This window comes from Aphelocoma coerulescens, chromosome 15, assembly GCF_041296385.1.
Source record: "Aphelocoma coerulescens isolate FSJ_1873_10779 chromosome 15, UR_Acoe_1.0, whole genome shotgun sequence".
Lineage (NCBI taxonomy): Eukaryota > Metazoa > Chordata > Aves > Passeriformes > Corvidae > Aphelocoma > Aphelocoma coerulescens.
This window is the reverse complement of record NC_091029.1, coordinates 86,800-103,084: the sequence shown is the minus strand read 5'-3', so window position 1 is coordinate 103,084 and position 16,285 is coordinate 86,800. Positions and strand designations below refer to the sequence as shown.

General features: G+C 46.6%; 1 protein-coding gene across 3 annotated transcripts in view; it reads left to right on the top strand.

Moving 5' to 3' along the window:
• Positions 1-1,498: 1,498 nt before the first annotated feature.
• MMP17 (matrix metallopeptidase 17) overlaps positions 1,499-16,285 on the top strand; it is a 26,550-nt gene continuing 11,763 nt past the window's right edge. For 2 of the 3 annotated variants that reach the window (XM_069031036.1, XM_069031035.1), the window contains exons 1-4: positions 1,499-1,661; positions 7,088-7,220; positions 8,903-9,029; positions 15,059-15,342. In XM_069031036.1, the coding sequence (XP_068887137.1) occupies positions 7,181-7,220; positions 8,903-9,029; positions 15,059-15,342 (451 nt within the window). In that variant the 5' untranslated portion in view covers positions 1,499-1,661; positions 7,088-7,180. Of the gene's footprint in view, positions 1,662-6,978; positions 7,221-8,902; positions 9,030-15,058; positions 15,343-16,285 lie in introns of those variants that run through there. The other variant, XM_069031037.1, reaches the window with a different exon arrangement.

Below are 16,285 nucleotides of genomic sequence, written 5' to 3'. Positions count from 1 at the left end.
CTGTGTAAATGAAGCTAGAGCAAGCCTGTGAATTAACCCAACAGCTACCACACTGAAGGATGCAAAGCCAGGCACAGCCTGGGTACCAGCAGCACAGACGCTCTAAAGTGGGTTTGAAAGCACATCCAAACTGATGCCAGTATTTATGAGCTGTATGTTGCAATGGTAGTTACTTATTGTGCTTCTCAATGGAATTGAGCACTGGGGCTGTTTAGCTCCCCTCCAGTGATGTCACTGGCCTCTGGGCCCACCAGAGGACTAGAAGTCATTGTGATTTTATTTTCCATGCAAGTTCTGGCATTTTCCTTTGTAGTGAGTGGTGCTGAGGGTACTTGGGGAGAGCCAAGGTCCCAAGGTTGCTGTTCAGCACAGGATCTGTCTGCAGGCATCAGTCCCCAAGATGTGCCGCTGCTAGGTGAGAGCCTCCTGTGCCTGTCACAGGCAGCCTCCAGCTGCACCTGCACAGTGTAGCAGGGCTATTTTCATAAACCCAGACATGAGTTACGTGGTTTAGAGCTATTTCTGTAGCAAGATAAAAGGATGCTAATTTGGTCATTTACCTGACTTCCCATCACAGTTCAACAGACCATTATACACCCAGCATTTCTTCTTCTCCTTCCTAGATAACTCAATGCTGGCCAAGGATGCTTCACCATGACAGGCAGCATAGTGCAAAACTAGGACTGAATTAAAACCAAAAAAATATTACTCTTGAAACTGCTATTAGATGTTCATGTGGAATTTCAATTACACATGGATTTTTTTTTTTTTTTTTTTTGCATTGTTCATTGACTTAGAGTGCAAATTTTTAGGATGTTCTGGAAAACATCCAGTGATTAAAGGACTCCCTAAAACCCTGGTGTATTAAATCTCCACCAAGAAAAACACACATTTATGTTGAAAATGCAGAATAAACTGTACCTTGTTTATATGTTTTGTCACTCTTTGGTACTCTGAAAAGAAATCTAAGCCATCTGCAGTAAACACTGTGCTGTGCTGCGCTGCTCTGCTGCCTTCTATGGGTGGGAATTGGTTCTTTGATCTTCAGTTCAAAGGGGTTGATTCTGTGGTCTGCAGAGAATTTCCTTCTGCTTCTACAACATCTCTTGATTAAGTCTGTGTTTCTGGGAAGGCTCTGGGAAGGGTATCCATCCAACCAAAGAGATGCTTACACCTTGTATAATATCTCTTGCAGAGTGGATGAAGCTTGTCTCCAAATCACCACAGCCCTCCTCTGTGCCCAGCTTGCCTGGCAAAGGACATCCTCCCCCGCAACAACCAGGAGAGTGGTAACGCGAGCAGAGCTGTTCAAATGAACATTTGAGGTTTTTTGCTAGACCCGACCACATCTGACAGGACCCACAGGCAGCCAAGTTAGCATCCAGTTGCTGGCTGTTCCACTAATGGAACATTTAAAGCAAGGAGTAGGGACAAGAAGTCATTAGCAGCTGCATTAACTTCCACCCTGGATTCTGTGCACAACGTTTGCTCAAATTAAAGAGCTGTTTGGATTCAAGCAGCTCCTCTGACGGCAGCTAATGAAACTGGTCCTGCAGTTCAGCAGTGGCATCAGCCAAAATTCTGGTTGTAATCCAAACTGCAATTTTTTCTCCTAATGAATTAATCAGCTGATTGCGTGCATGCGATAGCTCATTAGAGAGGTGCGTGGCAACCTTTGGAAGGGAAGTGCTGGCTCTGTGGGGCCCGGAGGCCGTTCCATTGCAGGAACATGCTCCTCCGAGTATCGCAGCACCATATGTGTTGCTCTAATTAACGGGTGTTGTTCCTGGGGTCTTTTGATCTCAGGAAAATGATTGTAAAAATTGTAATTCTATAAACCTTCGATAACTTGGAAGAAAACCTCAAACAGCTCAAAGCAATTTCCTTTAATCTAGCTTGTGGTGTTGGTGATTTTTAAAAATTATTATTATTTTAAAAGTTTCCACCCTATTTATTGGTAACTGCAGAGATAAAGCAAAGTGTAATTTGGAAATTAGTTCCGGATGTTTGAGTTGTAGCTTTATTTTAGTAATCTGGGTCATTAATTTTGTTGAATAGTGTGTTTGGATTTTCTTCCCCAGCATGTGTGAAGCATGGCTGCACCCACGGTATAATGGGACTTTTCGGCAGGAAAGGGAGCTTTCAAGACCCTCTCGCCCCGGGGCGACCCCACCAAAACAAAGCCTGTTTCTCTGTGGTTACCCAGCATGGAAGACAGGAGATGAGCCATGGAGGAGAGTGGTGGGGGGGTTTGTGCTCCTGCTGCAGTCCGGGGCATGGGCCACGGTGGGGAGGGACCGGGGTGGCCCTGCCAGAAAGCCAAGGGCCAGGTTCAGGTCAGGGTAAGGGTTTAACCTTGCAGCCATGACACCACCCTTTTAAAATGAATAAAACCAATTCGTCACTTGATTAATGAGAAAAGGTGCAGTCTGGTAAAGCTTTTCAAAGAATTAATAAGAGGGATCTTTTCAATGGAAAACAACTTGCTTCTGCTCAAGCCTTGGACTGCCCCAAAGATTTGGAAACTGGGACATAGTAGGATCCTCTCAGTGCGTGTTGCACATCCAAATCGTCTCTAGAGGTATGTTAGTCACTGGCTGCAAAGAGGTGTCTGGAGCAATGTTGATGGCCATGACACGGAGCAGGGAGAGGAACCCAGGGGTGTCACCACCAACACCCTCAGGCAGAGCACTGGGGGTGCTGCCTGTACCCATGCCAGCAGTGTCTTCAATTTAACTCCAGTTTCTTCGTTCAGCTTTGATGTGATGGGGATGGAGACAGTCTGGCATAGTGGTGCAAAGCTCCGGGTCAGGTCCACGAATCTGCCAAGGAGCCAGTGACTGTCGTAAAGCTCTGCTCTTCTCTTGGCTTGGCAACAGGCTGGGTACATCGAGGATAACAATCTCCATCCCTGAGCAAAGGGAATGTTACAACCTCTACAGGATTAAGGCTGTTTTTCCCCAGGAGAAAAAGAAAAACATCCTGATTGTTTGGGACTAAGATTTAGAAAGATAGTCATTTTAATACTACAAGAGTAGGCAGAAGTGTGGACCTCGCTTGACTAGAATTTTTCTGCTTATCCTGATTTCTGTTTTGCTGTTTATCCTGTTTATCCTCTCATTGTTATCCTGAAGTAGTTTGTCTTCTTGTAAATGCCAGCCTACCACCCTTAAAAAGAAATCATCAGGAAGAAAACTTGCTGACTGAGTCTTTCCTTTGCCTGTGGTGGTTGAATAAGCCCATCATCTTATATAATATTAATATTTGTAAAAGCAGACCTACAGAGCTCATAAATCTTCCATAAAAGAGGGGCAATATCTACGTCTATTTTAAAATGAAGCAGGTAAGTAGGTTCTAGGACAAAAGAATATTGATACAAAGGAAGTAGAGAGATGAAAGAAATTAAATTGCCATTTTAATCTGAAAATTGTCTCTGCATAAATAATACCAGAGGCCTCTGGACCCAGCTGGACCCAGCACTTGGCTCTGGGTGATTGCTTGACCCTGGAAAGCTCCAGTCCCTGGCAGCTCCCTGGTATTCCATTCAAGTGGCTTTAGGAGCAAAAAAAAGTCCAAAATTGAAGCAGAGCTTGTGTGCAGAGGGGAGGACCGCATTACCATTTTTCTTAACTTTGTGCTTCTCCAAATGGAAAAATAAAAGTGAAAAAAATATGTAATTTTGGATTCTGTTAAACATTTTTTTTTAAGACAAGAAGCAGGCTTTTCCCCATTACGGATGGGAACCATACAGTTTATTTTTAGCCAGCCAAGTGAGTAATCTGTATCCAAACACTTGTGGAGCTGCTCTGTGAAGGAACGACACTGTGGCACTGCTAACAGAGGGTACCTTTGCAAAGGCAGACTGTGCTTTGGAGTTGGTTTAAGACTTTGTAAATCTTTTATTGGGTACCACCCATGGTAGGATGGTAAAATGAAATCATTTGAAGATTGTAGAGGCAGGGGAAAATGGAAAAATTCCTTTCTTTTTTTTTTTTTTTAAAACTTTTCCTAGAACCACTGTCCTGAGAGTTGAATGTTGTGATGGCTTTTCCCCACTGCTGAGGACATGGTGCAAGTCCCACCATCCAGAATAGGGCAAGGAGGCCCTCCAGCCCCCGGAAGGGACAGTGTTTTATCCATATATATCCCATCTGTGGTTTGTAGGCAATGTGTGTGCTGCTGCTCTGCGCTGAGCAGCACGGAGGCCCTTGCTGGCAGCTGTGTTTATCTAGCAGAGAGGAGGGGCAGATGGATGGGTGGTTTTGGACCTTTCTGCCAGGCATGCAGTTCTTCCTTCTTGCTTTTTTATTTCTTTTTTTTCCTGGACCTGAGCCAATGCGGAGCCTTTCATTCTGTATTGCTCAGTGGTGGAGCCGGATCAGAAGATTCATTCTGGACTTGGCTCCCAGACCCATCTTTGCTGGTGGTGATTCCCACAAAAATGGAGCTGGGATCATGTGAGCCCCAGACCTAGGTACCTACCCTGGGGCATGGCATGAGTCATGTAGTGCAGTCCCACTTGTTCCCAGCCCCTCTCGGAGCCGGAATATGGTCAGACATTGGCTTCATCTGATTTTTTTGATAAAGCAATTTTTAAACTTTTGAAATAGTTGGTAAAGCTGAATTTTCTCATGGGATTAGGTCAATTCATTTAGCACAGTACACTTTTAAGGAAAAGTTTTTATCGTGGAAGCTCAGGCAAGAAATGTGTTCATAGAACTTTCAGATGAAATCCCCATTTCAGCATTGAGATGAAATCCCTATTTCATTTAAACATTTTAAGCTAATGAGAGTTGGCAAAAAAAAGAGCTATGATTATCACAGTGGAAATAAGAAGAGGATGTGTTGAAGTTATCTCAATGGAAAATGTTTTCATATTCTTATTTATGGAAGTATGTAAGTTTAGCCTTTGTCATTATTAAGGACAAGAAAATACTTGAGAAGCTTTCATGGCGCACACAGATAATTAGCCAGACAACTTCTGCTATTCTTTCTCATCTCCATGCCAGCTTCGGTTTCCCTCATGAAATTTTCTGCCACAGCAAAGGTGGAATGCTAAAGTTCAATGTTAAGAATCAGCTTTGCTCACAAGGAGAGAGGAAACCAGCCAGAACCCCTGCACTGGAAAAGAGCTGAATGAGAGCAGTCTCACAGAGGTCTATAAAACTAAGGAGGATCTGAGTAAAGCAGGATAATCTTGATGGTCTAGATGAAAAACCACTTGCAGGAAAATTGGTGCTTGCAAGGTAGATCAGGCGAAGGATTTGTGATTTCTGTCCACTTATTCCATCTTTCATGTAGAGAGCTCCCGACTTGCTTTGGGGTGTCCATTTGTGTTTGTGCTTTCTCTGTCCCTTGGGGTTAGGAAGGAAAGAGGACCTGCACAACCTTTGTTGGATATCCCTGTGCTGTTGCTTTCCCCAGCCTTTTGCTGCTGCCTCCACCCCCAGGAGCTCCCAAGGACAGGCGAGTTGTGTCTGTCTCCGGTGTGGCAGTGTCTCCACTGTCATTAAAGGCTAAATGACGCTGTCTCCATGGCCAGGGAAGAAACTAGATTAAACTCCACTGTCCTCAGCAGTTGATGGACCAGCTGCTGACCTCCGTGTCACAGCCAATTTCTCACGAAGAATCAAAGACGAATCGTATCTCTAATTTCTGTCACAAATGGCTTCGCTATGCAAAGGGACAAATAGTAGCAGGGAAAAGAGGGGACAGCGCTGGGCCTGGCCATTAGCTCGATGACAAGGAAGGGCTGTGATGATCCTCACACATTCCCAGCAAGGTGGTGGCTAATGGAGTTGCATTAAGCGACAAGAAATGGCCGGATAAGCTGTTTCCAGAGAACACCATTCCACTGAAATAAGGCAACTATGAAGGAGGGTGGGCAGGGAAGTGAATTGCTGTTGAGAAATCCAGAACAGCAGGCCATGCTCCCCAATGGAGAGTCACACCAAGCCTGGGGATATCTGTCATAAAGCTCTGTAAGTGTGAACCTGTTTAATTGGACTTTGCAGAGAGGGGCTGGAGGTGCTGTGGCATTCAGGGTGACATGCAGGTGACACCAAGCGATGAGACATTCAGAATGTAGCAATAAGCAGCTACTGACTTCTGGCACTAATCTGGCTACCATAAATTTGTGGCGTATTGACTGCAGTGGAAGTCTGGATCAATATCAGTCTTCAAGAGGCTCAACAGATCAATGTTTGATACAGATAAAGAAAATAGAGAGCAGTCATTTATGGCACTCCCTGCGTACGGTATTATTATTCCTTGCTCATCCTTCTGCTAAGGGAAGGGAGGGAGAGAGAGGGAAGGTAAGAAAGGATTTAGAAAGATAATTAATGAGACATTTAAAAAGCAGTTTTAAGAAGGATATTTATGGCTTTTTTTTTTCCTATCCATTTTAGCCTGAAGAGAGAAAGAGAAAAGTCTTCATAAAAATACATTGTCCTTAGAGAGGCAAATTCCTATCAAACAGTGGGTTTGGGTTTAATGAGACGCCTGTGGCAAGGGGATCACTTGCACATGGCTGTGCCTGCCTAGGCTTTGGGAAAGAGGGATGTCCAGGGGTTCCACAGCTCCCTGCCGCTTTCTGGTGGTAGAGAGACCCACACCTGGCTCTAAATAGTTTAGGGCAACTGGCAGGAAGATGATTAAACCAGGGAGCGTGGAAATGCTGAGAGGGGGGCTCAGTTTTGTGTCAATGCTGAGGTCATCTGCCTCAAGTCTTGGATGACTGTGTGATTCAAAGGGGGCATGGAGACTTCATGGTTGAGTGTATTTCCAAACAAAATCTTGGTGTTGTGAAGGTCAAGGTAAAACAAGCCACTCCAACAGAATCATTTAAGTGGGAAAAGACTCCTGCCTGGAGGAGGGCACCTCTCTGCTCTCCTCCCCTCCATGACCATCTCGCCACAGGGCCATCGAGCTTCCGTGCTCGGGGCACAATTAAGGAGAAGCAGCTAATTAAGCTAATGCCCTCAAACCATCAGGGTGCACTGAAGGAAGAGGACCTTCAGAGCGTCTTTCCCTGTGTCTGTATTTTCTTCCTTTTCTCTTCTCATTTCCCCCTCGCCTTGTTTCACAGGACTGGCTGACCAAATTTGGGTATCTGCCTCCTCCGGACCCTGTCACAGGGCAGCTGCAGACGCAGGAGGAGCTCACCAAGGCCATCACTGCCATGCAGAGGTTCGGAGGGCTTGAGGCCACAGGAGTCCTAGGTCAGTGGCTGATGACCCCTCCTCTCCTTGGTGCAGAGTGAGGCAGGGATGGCTTCTTGCAGGTCCGTGGGGGAGAAGGGACTTGTTATTGTGTTCTGGAGCAGCATCAGCAAAAGCTCCAGGAAAAGCTCACGTGGGTGGAGCATACAGCCCAGTTTGCAGCTGTAAGAGTAATTACATGGCTCAGGTGCTCTGTTGCCTTGTGTTTTCAAGAACCTGAGGCAAGCAATTATTTCAACAGACCCACAGACCCTTGGGGTTCTCAGTGTGCTTAAAATAGCTCTTTGTGTGTTCCAAAAATAAGTAAACCAACAAAAAGCGTAAAAAAGACAAGGGGAAAAAAAAGGGGAGAAAGTTGTCCTGTTCAAAGCCTTACGTGCACCATCAAATTGAATTGAACAAAAATCCTGATTAAGGCTCTCGATTTGTATACGTAGATATTTTGGGTTTTTTGCCGCTGGGGCACAGGCAGGGAAGGGAGAAGGATGGTGTTGCATCACCCCAACCCTGTTTGCTCCTGCCCACAGTGCATTTTTTGGGGCTCTCCTGGGATCTCACTGAGCCACAGCAGCTCCAGGTACTCCCCAGTCATGCCCAGCCAGCCGGGAGCCCATCATCTGCTCCAGCAGCTCCGTTGGGCGGCAGGGGCAGGGAGTGGCATCCGTGTGGTGGGCACATCTGCCAGCGAGGGAGCAGTCCAAGGGCAGGCTGAAGCAGCGCGAGTTCACCAGCATGGCCGGGGTCATTCCTCTAAATGCCTTCATTGAGGGAAGGAGAAAGCCAGCATTATCCTGGCCTGCAGGAGGGCACCTCTCTGCTCTCCTCCCCTCCATGACCCTCGCGCCACAGGGCCATTGAGCTTCCGCTGCTCGGGGCACAATTAAGGAGAAGCAGCTAATTAGCAGGCGGTCTCCATCCATCCCAACACCCCAGCGTCCCTCTGCTGGTCCCCCAGAGCTACGGCTGCATCCTAACACTGGGACTTCCTTTCTCTGGTCTCAATTGAGCACGCGCAATTATTTCTTTTCCACTGCATCACAAGCTGCAGGAGACCCAGGAACAGGGGTGGCCTTTCAAATTGCATTTTCGGAGGGGGTGTTTGAAATGGGCTGGGGGGAGGGATGGCTGCGCTGGACAGGTCATAGATGTGGGTTTGTTCATGAAAACAGAGTTCAAGAGGTAAAGTCAGCAGGGAAATGAGTGAATGAAACAACCTCTCTGAATTTCAGCTGGTGAGAATAGACACTTGAAGCTTTCATTAATTTTTAAAAATTAATAAGAAGGAATATGGACATTCTTCAAATGATCTAGCTGAACAGAGATGGATTTTTTTTACATGTGAATGCTTCTCCTTGCCAGAGGAATACTGGGAAATTCATCAATAGAGAACAAAACAGAATATTTAAAAAAATATGTTTTAAAATATAATCAGAGCTGGCCACAGGTGGGCTTCCAGCAGGAATTGCTGCCCAGTGCTCGGAGCAGCAGCGAGACGTAGGGGGTTCAGTGTTCTGTGGGTGTCACCATGACATGCTGGGACTGGTGCCATGCCCCAATGGGCTCCTGAGTATGGACTTTTGCTCTTCTGGTACATTCTTAGCACTTCATTTCCCATCTCATTGTCCCCCTGGGATTTCTTAACCCACCATTCCCGTGATTTCTTGTTTTTTCTCTAACCCTAGATGAAGCCACCCTGGAGCTGATGAAGACCCCTCGCTGCTCTCTGCCCGACCTCACCATTGCAGAGACCAGGAGGAAGCGATTTGCCCAGGCTGTCACCAAGTGGAGCAAAAGGAATTTGTCCTGGAGGTAGGAATTAATCTATCCCTGCTGAAATCTTGCAGCAAAAAACCAATTCCACAGACACCTTTGTTAAATACAGCTTTGAGATGAGTTTCAGGGTGATGGTTAAAACGTGTCCCTCTGTGCTCCCAGGACCCCACAGACTATTTATTTTAACTCTTCTCCTGACAGTCTCAGCAGTGACTTCTTGGACCCACTCAGCAATGCCTGGGAACGGTGCAGATTTGGCTAGTGAATTAGGTGGGAGCTTTTTGCTGGGTTGCAATGGTTCTTAGACCATCCTTTTTCTTGAGTTCATTAGAACTCTGTGCTGTCTCAAGCAGCTGCCAAGCCTGGAGCTTCTTCTCTTGCCCCACCCAAGTCCAAGGGTAGGAGCATTTTCTGGGAAATAAAGTTTTTTTCTCCTTATCTCTGCCACAGGGGAGTATTTTTCTCTCAGTGTCAGGCAGTGACACATGTGGGTCCCTCTGCACCTGTGACACACAGAAGTTCAGGTCCAGCTTTCAGAAACATGCTGGAGGTCAGGATTGGCAAGCAAACTGATCCATGTCCCACCAAGATTTGTGCTCCCTCAAATACCATGTGCTGCTGTGATTGTTCCTCTAAGAGTAGTGTGCAGCATGAGGTGCTTCTACTGTCCTGAAAACACACTGGATCTTATGGAAAGTTCTCCTAATTAATAGTAAGTTTCTCTTTGATCCTGGCATAGCCCCTAAAGAGTCCTCTTCCCACTGCAGTAACAAATCTCAGCTTGGCTGTTGCTGTCGACATGTGTTGAAACTATGGTCTTAGCAGAGATTTGGTCTATGTTCCTGCAGGTTCCTTTGAGACTTTTATTTTCAGAAAAGATAAACATAATTCAGCTCCAGTAAGAAACAATTTTGGTTCACAGATGGCTTCATGTCGTGAAGTGACCCATGTTATAAAAACTCAGCCTGTCTCCCTGTTGCCCAGCCCTGACTTGATGGGGAAAGGGGAATAAACTTCACATTTCAGAAAGGAGACAATCATTTGGGAGAAAAAAAAAACCTACCCTGGTGTTCTGGAATCTGCCAGAGCCAGTGCAGGGGCATGGCTTGCGCAGAGCCTGACCCCAGCAGCTCCTGACAAACCTGAGTGACATCCCATGGCAGGGCAGGTGTGGTGGCTGGGCAGCACGGTCAGGGGACTGGCACTGCAGGTGCCACCAGGACTTCGGATGTGCTGACACAGTATCCTCAGTTCCAGGCTGGAGAGAAACATGGAGGTGAAATGGGGTCCGACTGTTCTGATGGGTGCAGTCCTGGGATATGCCCCACCTCCCGCCCCCTTGGAAACTGTGATGCTGCAGCAAGGATGCCATGAAAAGGGGTTTAGGTGTGAGACAATATTATATGTAAGGCATAAAAAAAAAATCCATCTTCTGACAAAGTAGTTTCTGCTTTTTATTCTTTGATCCTTTCCAAGAGCTTGGCTTTTGTCCAAAAAAGGACTGTATTTTACAGCTGTAGGTTGAAGCCAGCAGAAGGCTATAGCATTACAGAAACTCCAATGTAGTATTTACATCTAGCACTTGAGATTAAACTGGCTTTTTGGAAAATACCATGAAAATCAGCCAACAGAGACATAAAGTTTTACTTGCTTACCTTTTACACATTGATCGAAGATTTTAAAAGAGGAAAATAAAACTAAATGCTACTCTGACATGGATTTAAAAGTTGAAAAACCTGAACAATTGCAAGGCTGAGATAAACAGGTAAGCAAAGCTGTAGGAAAGGAGGGCCTCGAAAAAGGCACATGCACTGATTGAAAAGGCAATTTTGGGCAAACAAAATTTTACAGGTATACAGGTCATTCAGGTTTCTTCTTTTTACCTTTTGAGTACAACCAACCGGTGGGACTGGAGGGCTCAGGGAGCAAAACAGTACAGGCTGCATCCTGCACAGCTCACAGTACAGCCTTGTAGCATCCTGGTACAGCCTTGTAGCATCCCATTACAGCATCAGAAATAGATGGTCTTCTGTGCCTCATCTCCATGTAGAGTTTCCAGGATATTACAGCATAGAAATTTTCTTTTCACAGGATTGTTTTTGTTATTACTTTATTTTCCCTATGCTCTCCCCAGGTGCCAAGGCAGCTGCTGAGAGAGTGGCGTGCTGTGGATGCCCTCTGCCGGCATCAGCGCCGGAGCTGCCCGCAGCCACTTCCTCCTCATGTCTGCAGCCTGGTTTGTCGCTGATTTTGCTTTCTTGCTTCTGGTTACGCCCCACAGAAGGGGAGTTCATAGATGGCATCTCCATTTCTTCCCAGTGCTCGCCGTCTCCCCACAGTCCTGGGAAGTGCAGCAGCAGGGCCATGACCCATCTCTGCACGCTTTGAGCTCCCTGGGGCAGGCGCAGCCTGGAAGCTCAGCTTTTTAAGTTTCCCAGTTTTTTTCTTTCAGTGCTGAACTCAGCTGGCTTTCATCTGTCTTTAGTTAAGGTCTACTCCCTTGTGCCACCTCATCAGAGCTGCAGTCTCGGACACTTCGATGCGCAGGTCATGGGGTGCCAGAGCAGGAGCAGACCGACCCCACTGGCAGAGGAGCAGTGACACCTGTCAGTCAGTGCCCACCCGTGCTGTGAGTGTCCTGAGCCGCCTCCTGAGGGGAGGTGTGCCACTGCCTGAGCCCCGGATGTGGATGTGTTCAGGCATGGAGGGGTGGCAGTCAAGGGGAAGGGTGTGCAACCCCCAGTTCCATACTCCCATCCCCACGACGGTCCTGATCTTCCTGCTTTGTCCTTCAATCAGTGGCATCCTGCCATAGGGACCTCCCATCCCAAGCCCAGACTGCCTTGTGCCCCATGTCTGGGGGTGACAGTTGGCCAAGTTGTCAAGCTGCCTTAGGGTTGTTGTAATGCCCCTGTCACAGGCAACTGGGTCCCTCATAGGAAAATCCCCGATCAGCTGAAGCAGAGAGCAGGCAGGTGTGTGGAGGCACAATGGCTTGTGGGTGAATGGCATTCTGTGCATGATAAAGGACAGGAGAATGAAAAAACTGAACATTTTTGGGTGACAGTCTAAGTGCTGGGAGAGGGGTGATGGAAGGTTCAAGCACCCACTGCATTCCTCCTGTGACATTGGGAATGGGATGTTGCAGCACTGCCAGGGTAGCACTGGATCAGGGCTGCTGTGCCATGGATGGCTCTGGGCAGCTGGAAAAGAAACTTTGCCAAGGCAGAAAGCATCCATCCTTTTAACTATCCCCTCTTCCCTCCTCTTGTGAGAAAAATCAGTGTGGGTTTATCAAGCAGTCCTTAGCCTGCTGTGTTTGGTAGTTCTCTGCATTTATTTTATTTGTCTGTGGTTTCAGGGCTGGTAAAGTGAAAGAGTGCTTTCATTAATGACCTATTGAATTCTCATCCATCACTGATACTCTCCCACTTTTGTCTTTGGGAGGACAAAAACCAATAAGCGACCCAGAAATCAAAATAGGTGAGGGTGCCCCTCAACGGCAAACAGAGGCACATCTGTCCTCTCTGGTCTCTCCTTACGAACCACCCCAGACACAAAGTCTGGTTAGGGTGGGTCAGGCAAAGGAGGTGACTCAGAGGACACGTGAAGGACTGGCAGCGCTGTGTGAGAGTCAGCATTCATTTATCTGCACAGCAGTGCTGCTGCCTGGCTGAGCTCTAAACGCAGAGGGGAGATTTTCTCCGTGGCATCCAGTTGTGCCCATCAGCACCACATCCAGCTCGGCAACTGCCAGTTCCAGTGTCGTGGCTGATGCTCCCTCCTGCAGCCCCATCCACCACGGGGATAGACACTCCTCAGGATGTCCCAGAGTGTGATTTGCATAGGGATGTGACTGACCCTACAGCTTAGGGCAGTGTCGGTGGGGTGGTTGGAGGGACTGAGCAGCTCAGTCCTCATCACCCTCCCTCCGGCTTGGCAGAGGCTGTCTGGAGCATTCTCCCCAATTACTCACATCAGGCTTTTGCCCAAGATCCAAGCTCTGTAAGAGGAGTCTCAGAAGGGATTTACATCCACTGGGAACCTAAGCACCATTTACTACTACTACTACTACTACTACTACTACTACTACTACTACTACTACTACTAAATAAAGGTAGGAGGAAGCTTATTTATCTGCATGCTGTTAGAAATGGGCCTCCTTTTCAGTGGAATTGGGTGATGCAAGGCCAACAAACATCCTATCAGCACAACAGTCTTTTCCTAATCTCATTGAAAACAATTAGCAGAGCTCCAGCAATCAAATCAGATGCTGCATTGAAAAACCCTGATGGGATTCTCTTGAAAAATGACAGTGATAATGAATAAAGGATAAGGGACTTCTCACCTACACCTGCAGCATATTAATAAAATGTGGGTCAGCTCAGAGACGCAGGACTTTTTATAAGAAGTAAAATAGGTATTGATACTGTTTCTGCCTTAATCTAATGTTTCTGGAGTCAGATGTTGGGAGGAATATTAATAATATTTGGTTTTTTAGACAGGGCTTTTTATACACCATCTTGTACAAGGGAGATGTGATTTATTATCCTCATTCTACAGCTGGAAAGAGAAGGAAAGGAAAACAGCTCACGTGGTGAGCAGGGCTTGAGGAGGAAAGAGCAGATAGTGTCCCCAAATGTGACTCTGTGCCTTAGGCACCATGACTTTGGAGAAAGGTCATAATTCCTGGACTAAACATGGTGTGCTTTACACATATAATGACTTACTCAGTAGAAATTAAAGCAGTGAAGGGTTTACCTAAATCCTGAGGAATGCTATGAAAGATGAAGACAGATAGTTAAGGAATATCTGGAATCCAGGTGGCCTTTTTCTCTGTACTGTAGAGGATTACATCCAGGCACAGTCTCTTCTATAAATTAAAAATTGCCTGAAAATTGTCTTTTCTAATCCTGTGCTGATACTGTTTGTACCTCTGTGCCGTCTCCTTTACAAATGTGTTTTCTTTGAAGTTCCACAATCATCTGGTTATAAGTATGTTCAGTCATTTAGATTAGTCAATAAGGTTTTTCTTTCCAAACCAAAGAGTTTAAAGATAGCAAAGGCGAAGCTATGAATGATTTTTGCTCATTTGGCTGTGATGTGTTTTGCCTGATTCACCCACTCATTCCCACCATCTCTGGAGCTTCCCAAGCGCTTCAGAGGAACTGTTACTGAGATTTCTGCTTATTCTCACGAGTCCGTTTTTGCACTATCCTAGATTTAACCCTGACTAGTTTTGCCCTGGCCCGAAGGTGGTGCCTTCTTTGGGCTGTCTGTCTCTTGAGAGCATGGGATTTACGTGAATATTTGTGAAAGCAAAAGCTCCCAACCTCAGCAAGGAAGTCGTTCCTATGCCCCTTTTCTGATCCATGGCATCTCTCAGCACTCAAATCGCTGCTCAGGAAGAGCTTGAGTGCTGTGACATCCCCTTCTGACACCTGCAATTACCTATTGAAGTGTAGTTAAGTCATCGCTGCCCGTTGGTGACGGGGAGCGGTGCGGTACCAAGTGATGCTGTCACAGCTGTATTATGTGGGAGGGCAAGTGAGGTGATCATAATTGTTGCTTTAGCCTTTAAAAATCTGTCAAACCATGAATATTTCATGAACACTTTGGCTGATGTGCTGGTGCACAAAAAATAATGTATCTGCTATTACTGGGGTAATACTGGGGTAGAGCTGGCCAGAAGTTATCCATTGGAATTGGCTTTTGTCAATAATTACTCAGTCAACAGTACGTTTACTTGGAAAGTGTGTATATTTTTGTTAAAATTGTCAACGAAAGATTATCTAAATATATTCCTTTAGAAGCCAAGGTGCCTTGTTGCATCTTCGTCTTTTCATTTCCTGTATTAAATCAATAACATTAGGAATTCTTTTTCAAAGTTGGGTTATACAGGAAACATTGACTTTTCTTCCATTCCAGCTCAGCCCAAAAATGAAAAAAACTCTGAAGTCCTCACTGAGGTGCTGATGCACAGGCACCAGCAGAGCCAGTTTGGGTGATTCTTGGAGATCTTTCATGCTACTGACCCATCCTCTTGTTTGCCCTCTTTATTTCAGAGTTCGCACCTTCCCAAAAGAGTCCCACCTGGGCCACGACACTGTCCGAGCCCTGATGTATTATGCCCTGAAGGTCTGGAGTGACATCACCCCACTGAATTTCCATGAAGTGGCAGGAAACAATGCTGACATCCAGATAGACTTCTCCAAGGCAGATCACAATGATGGCTATCCCTTCGACGGGCCTGGTGGGACGGTGGCACACGCTTTCTTCCCTGGAGACCATCACACAGCAGGGGACACTCATTTTGACGATGACGAATATTGGACCTTCCGATCATCAGGTAGGTCACGGTGGGAGACCTGCAGCTAAACACAAGGGCTCACAATTTCCCTCTTCTTCTCTGGTGGCTGGAGTGGTTTAGTCTCTGCCACACCTTCACCCCAGGCTTCAGGATCCTTCTTCTGATTCCTCTCTCAGCCTTGCTAGCAAAATCAGCTCAGGCAGTGCTGAGGACACACTTATGTTCCTGGAAGCCTTCAATGGCATCTCCATGTTTCTCCTTATCCTGCCAGCAATTGCAGAGCTCCCCGTTGCCCAATCCCAGTCCCCATCTCTTCTGGGACATGGAAGGTTGCGGGTTGGGTATGTGGCTGGTGGAGCTCTTGGATGGGGACTGCATTCTCTGACTTTGGCATGTTTTGGGTGGCTTCACTGCCACATGCCCCAGTTTCCTATTTTTATAGTATACTATTAGGGTAAGAGGCTCTGTGTTCTGCTGGGAAGAAGGCCCAGTTTTTTCCTGCCATCTCCTATCTATTACCTGACATCAGGATGGTTACAAGTTGCAGTTCAATTCTTTTTTATTTTCACCTCATCTAAAGCAGAGTTTTAATAAGCAGAGGGAGTATCAGAAGCGAGTGTTTGTCAGCTGCAAAATCATCTGTGGGGATCAGGTCCCCAGCCTTCGTGTCAGGCATGTTTTGACAGAATGTCCTCTCTGCAGCCACCAGCTGCTAATTTACTTGTCATGCCACCTCCTCTGCCAGTCTCCTAGTGGGATCCTGCTGCCACAGCCTAACGACTTCGGTTAAACCTAATTGTCTTCTCTGAAACAAGCTAATACCTTCTTCCTGCCCACTGGTTGACCTCTGTCCATCCCCCTGGGTGTTTGTGGGCAGGAGTGTTCACCAGGGGTGCTGGAGGAGGTCTTGAGGTAAAAGTTAAAGGTCTGGGCAGGCTGATCCTTCAGGATTACACCTGCTCCTTGCTTCATGCTGCTGTGC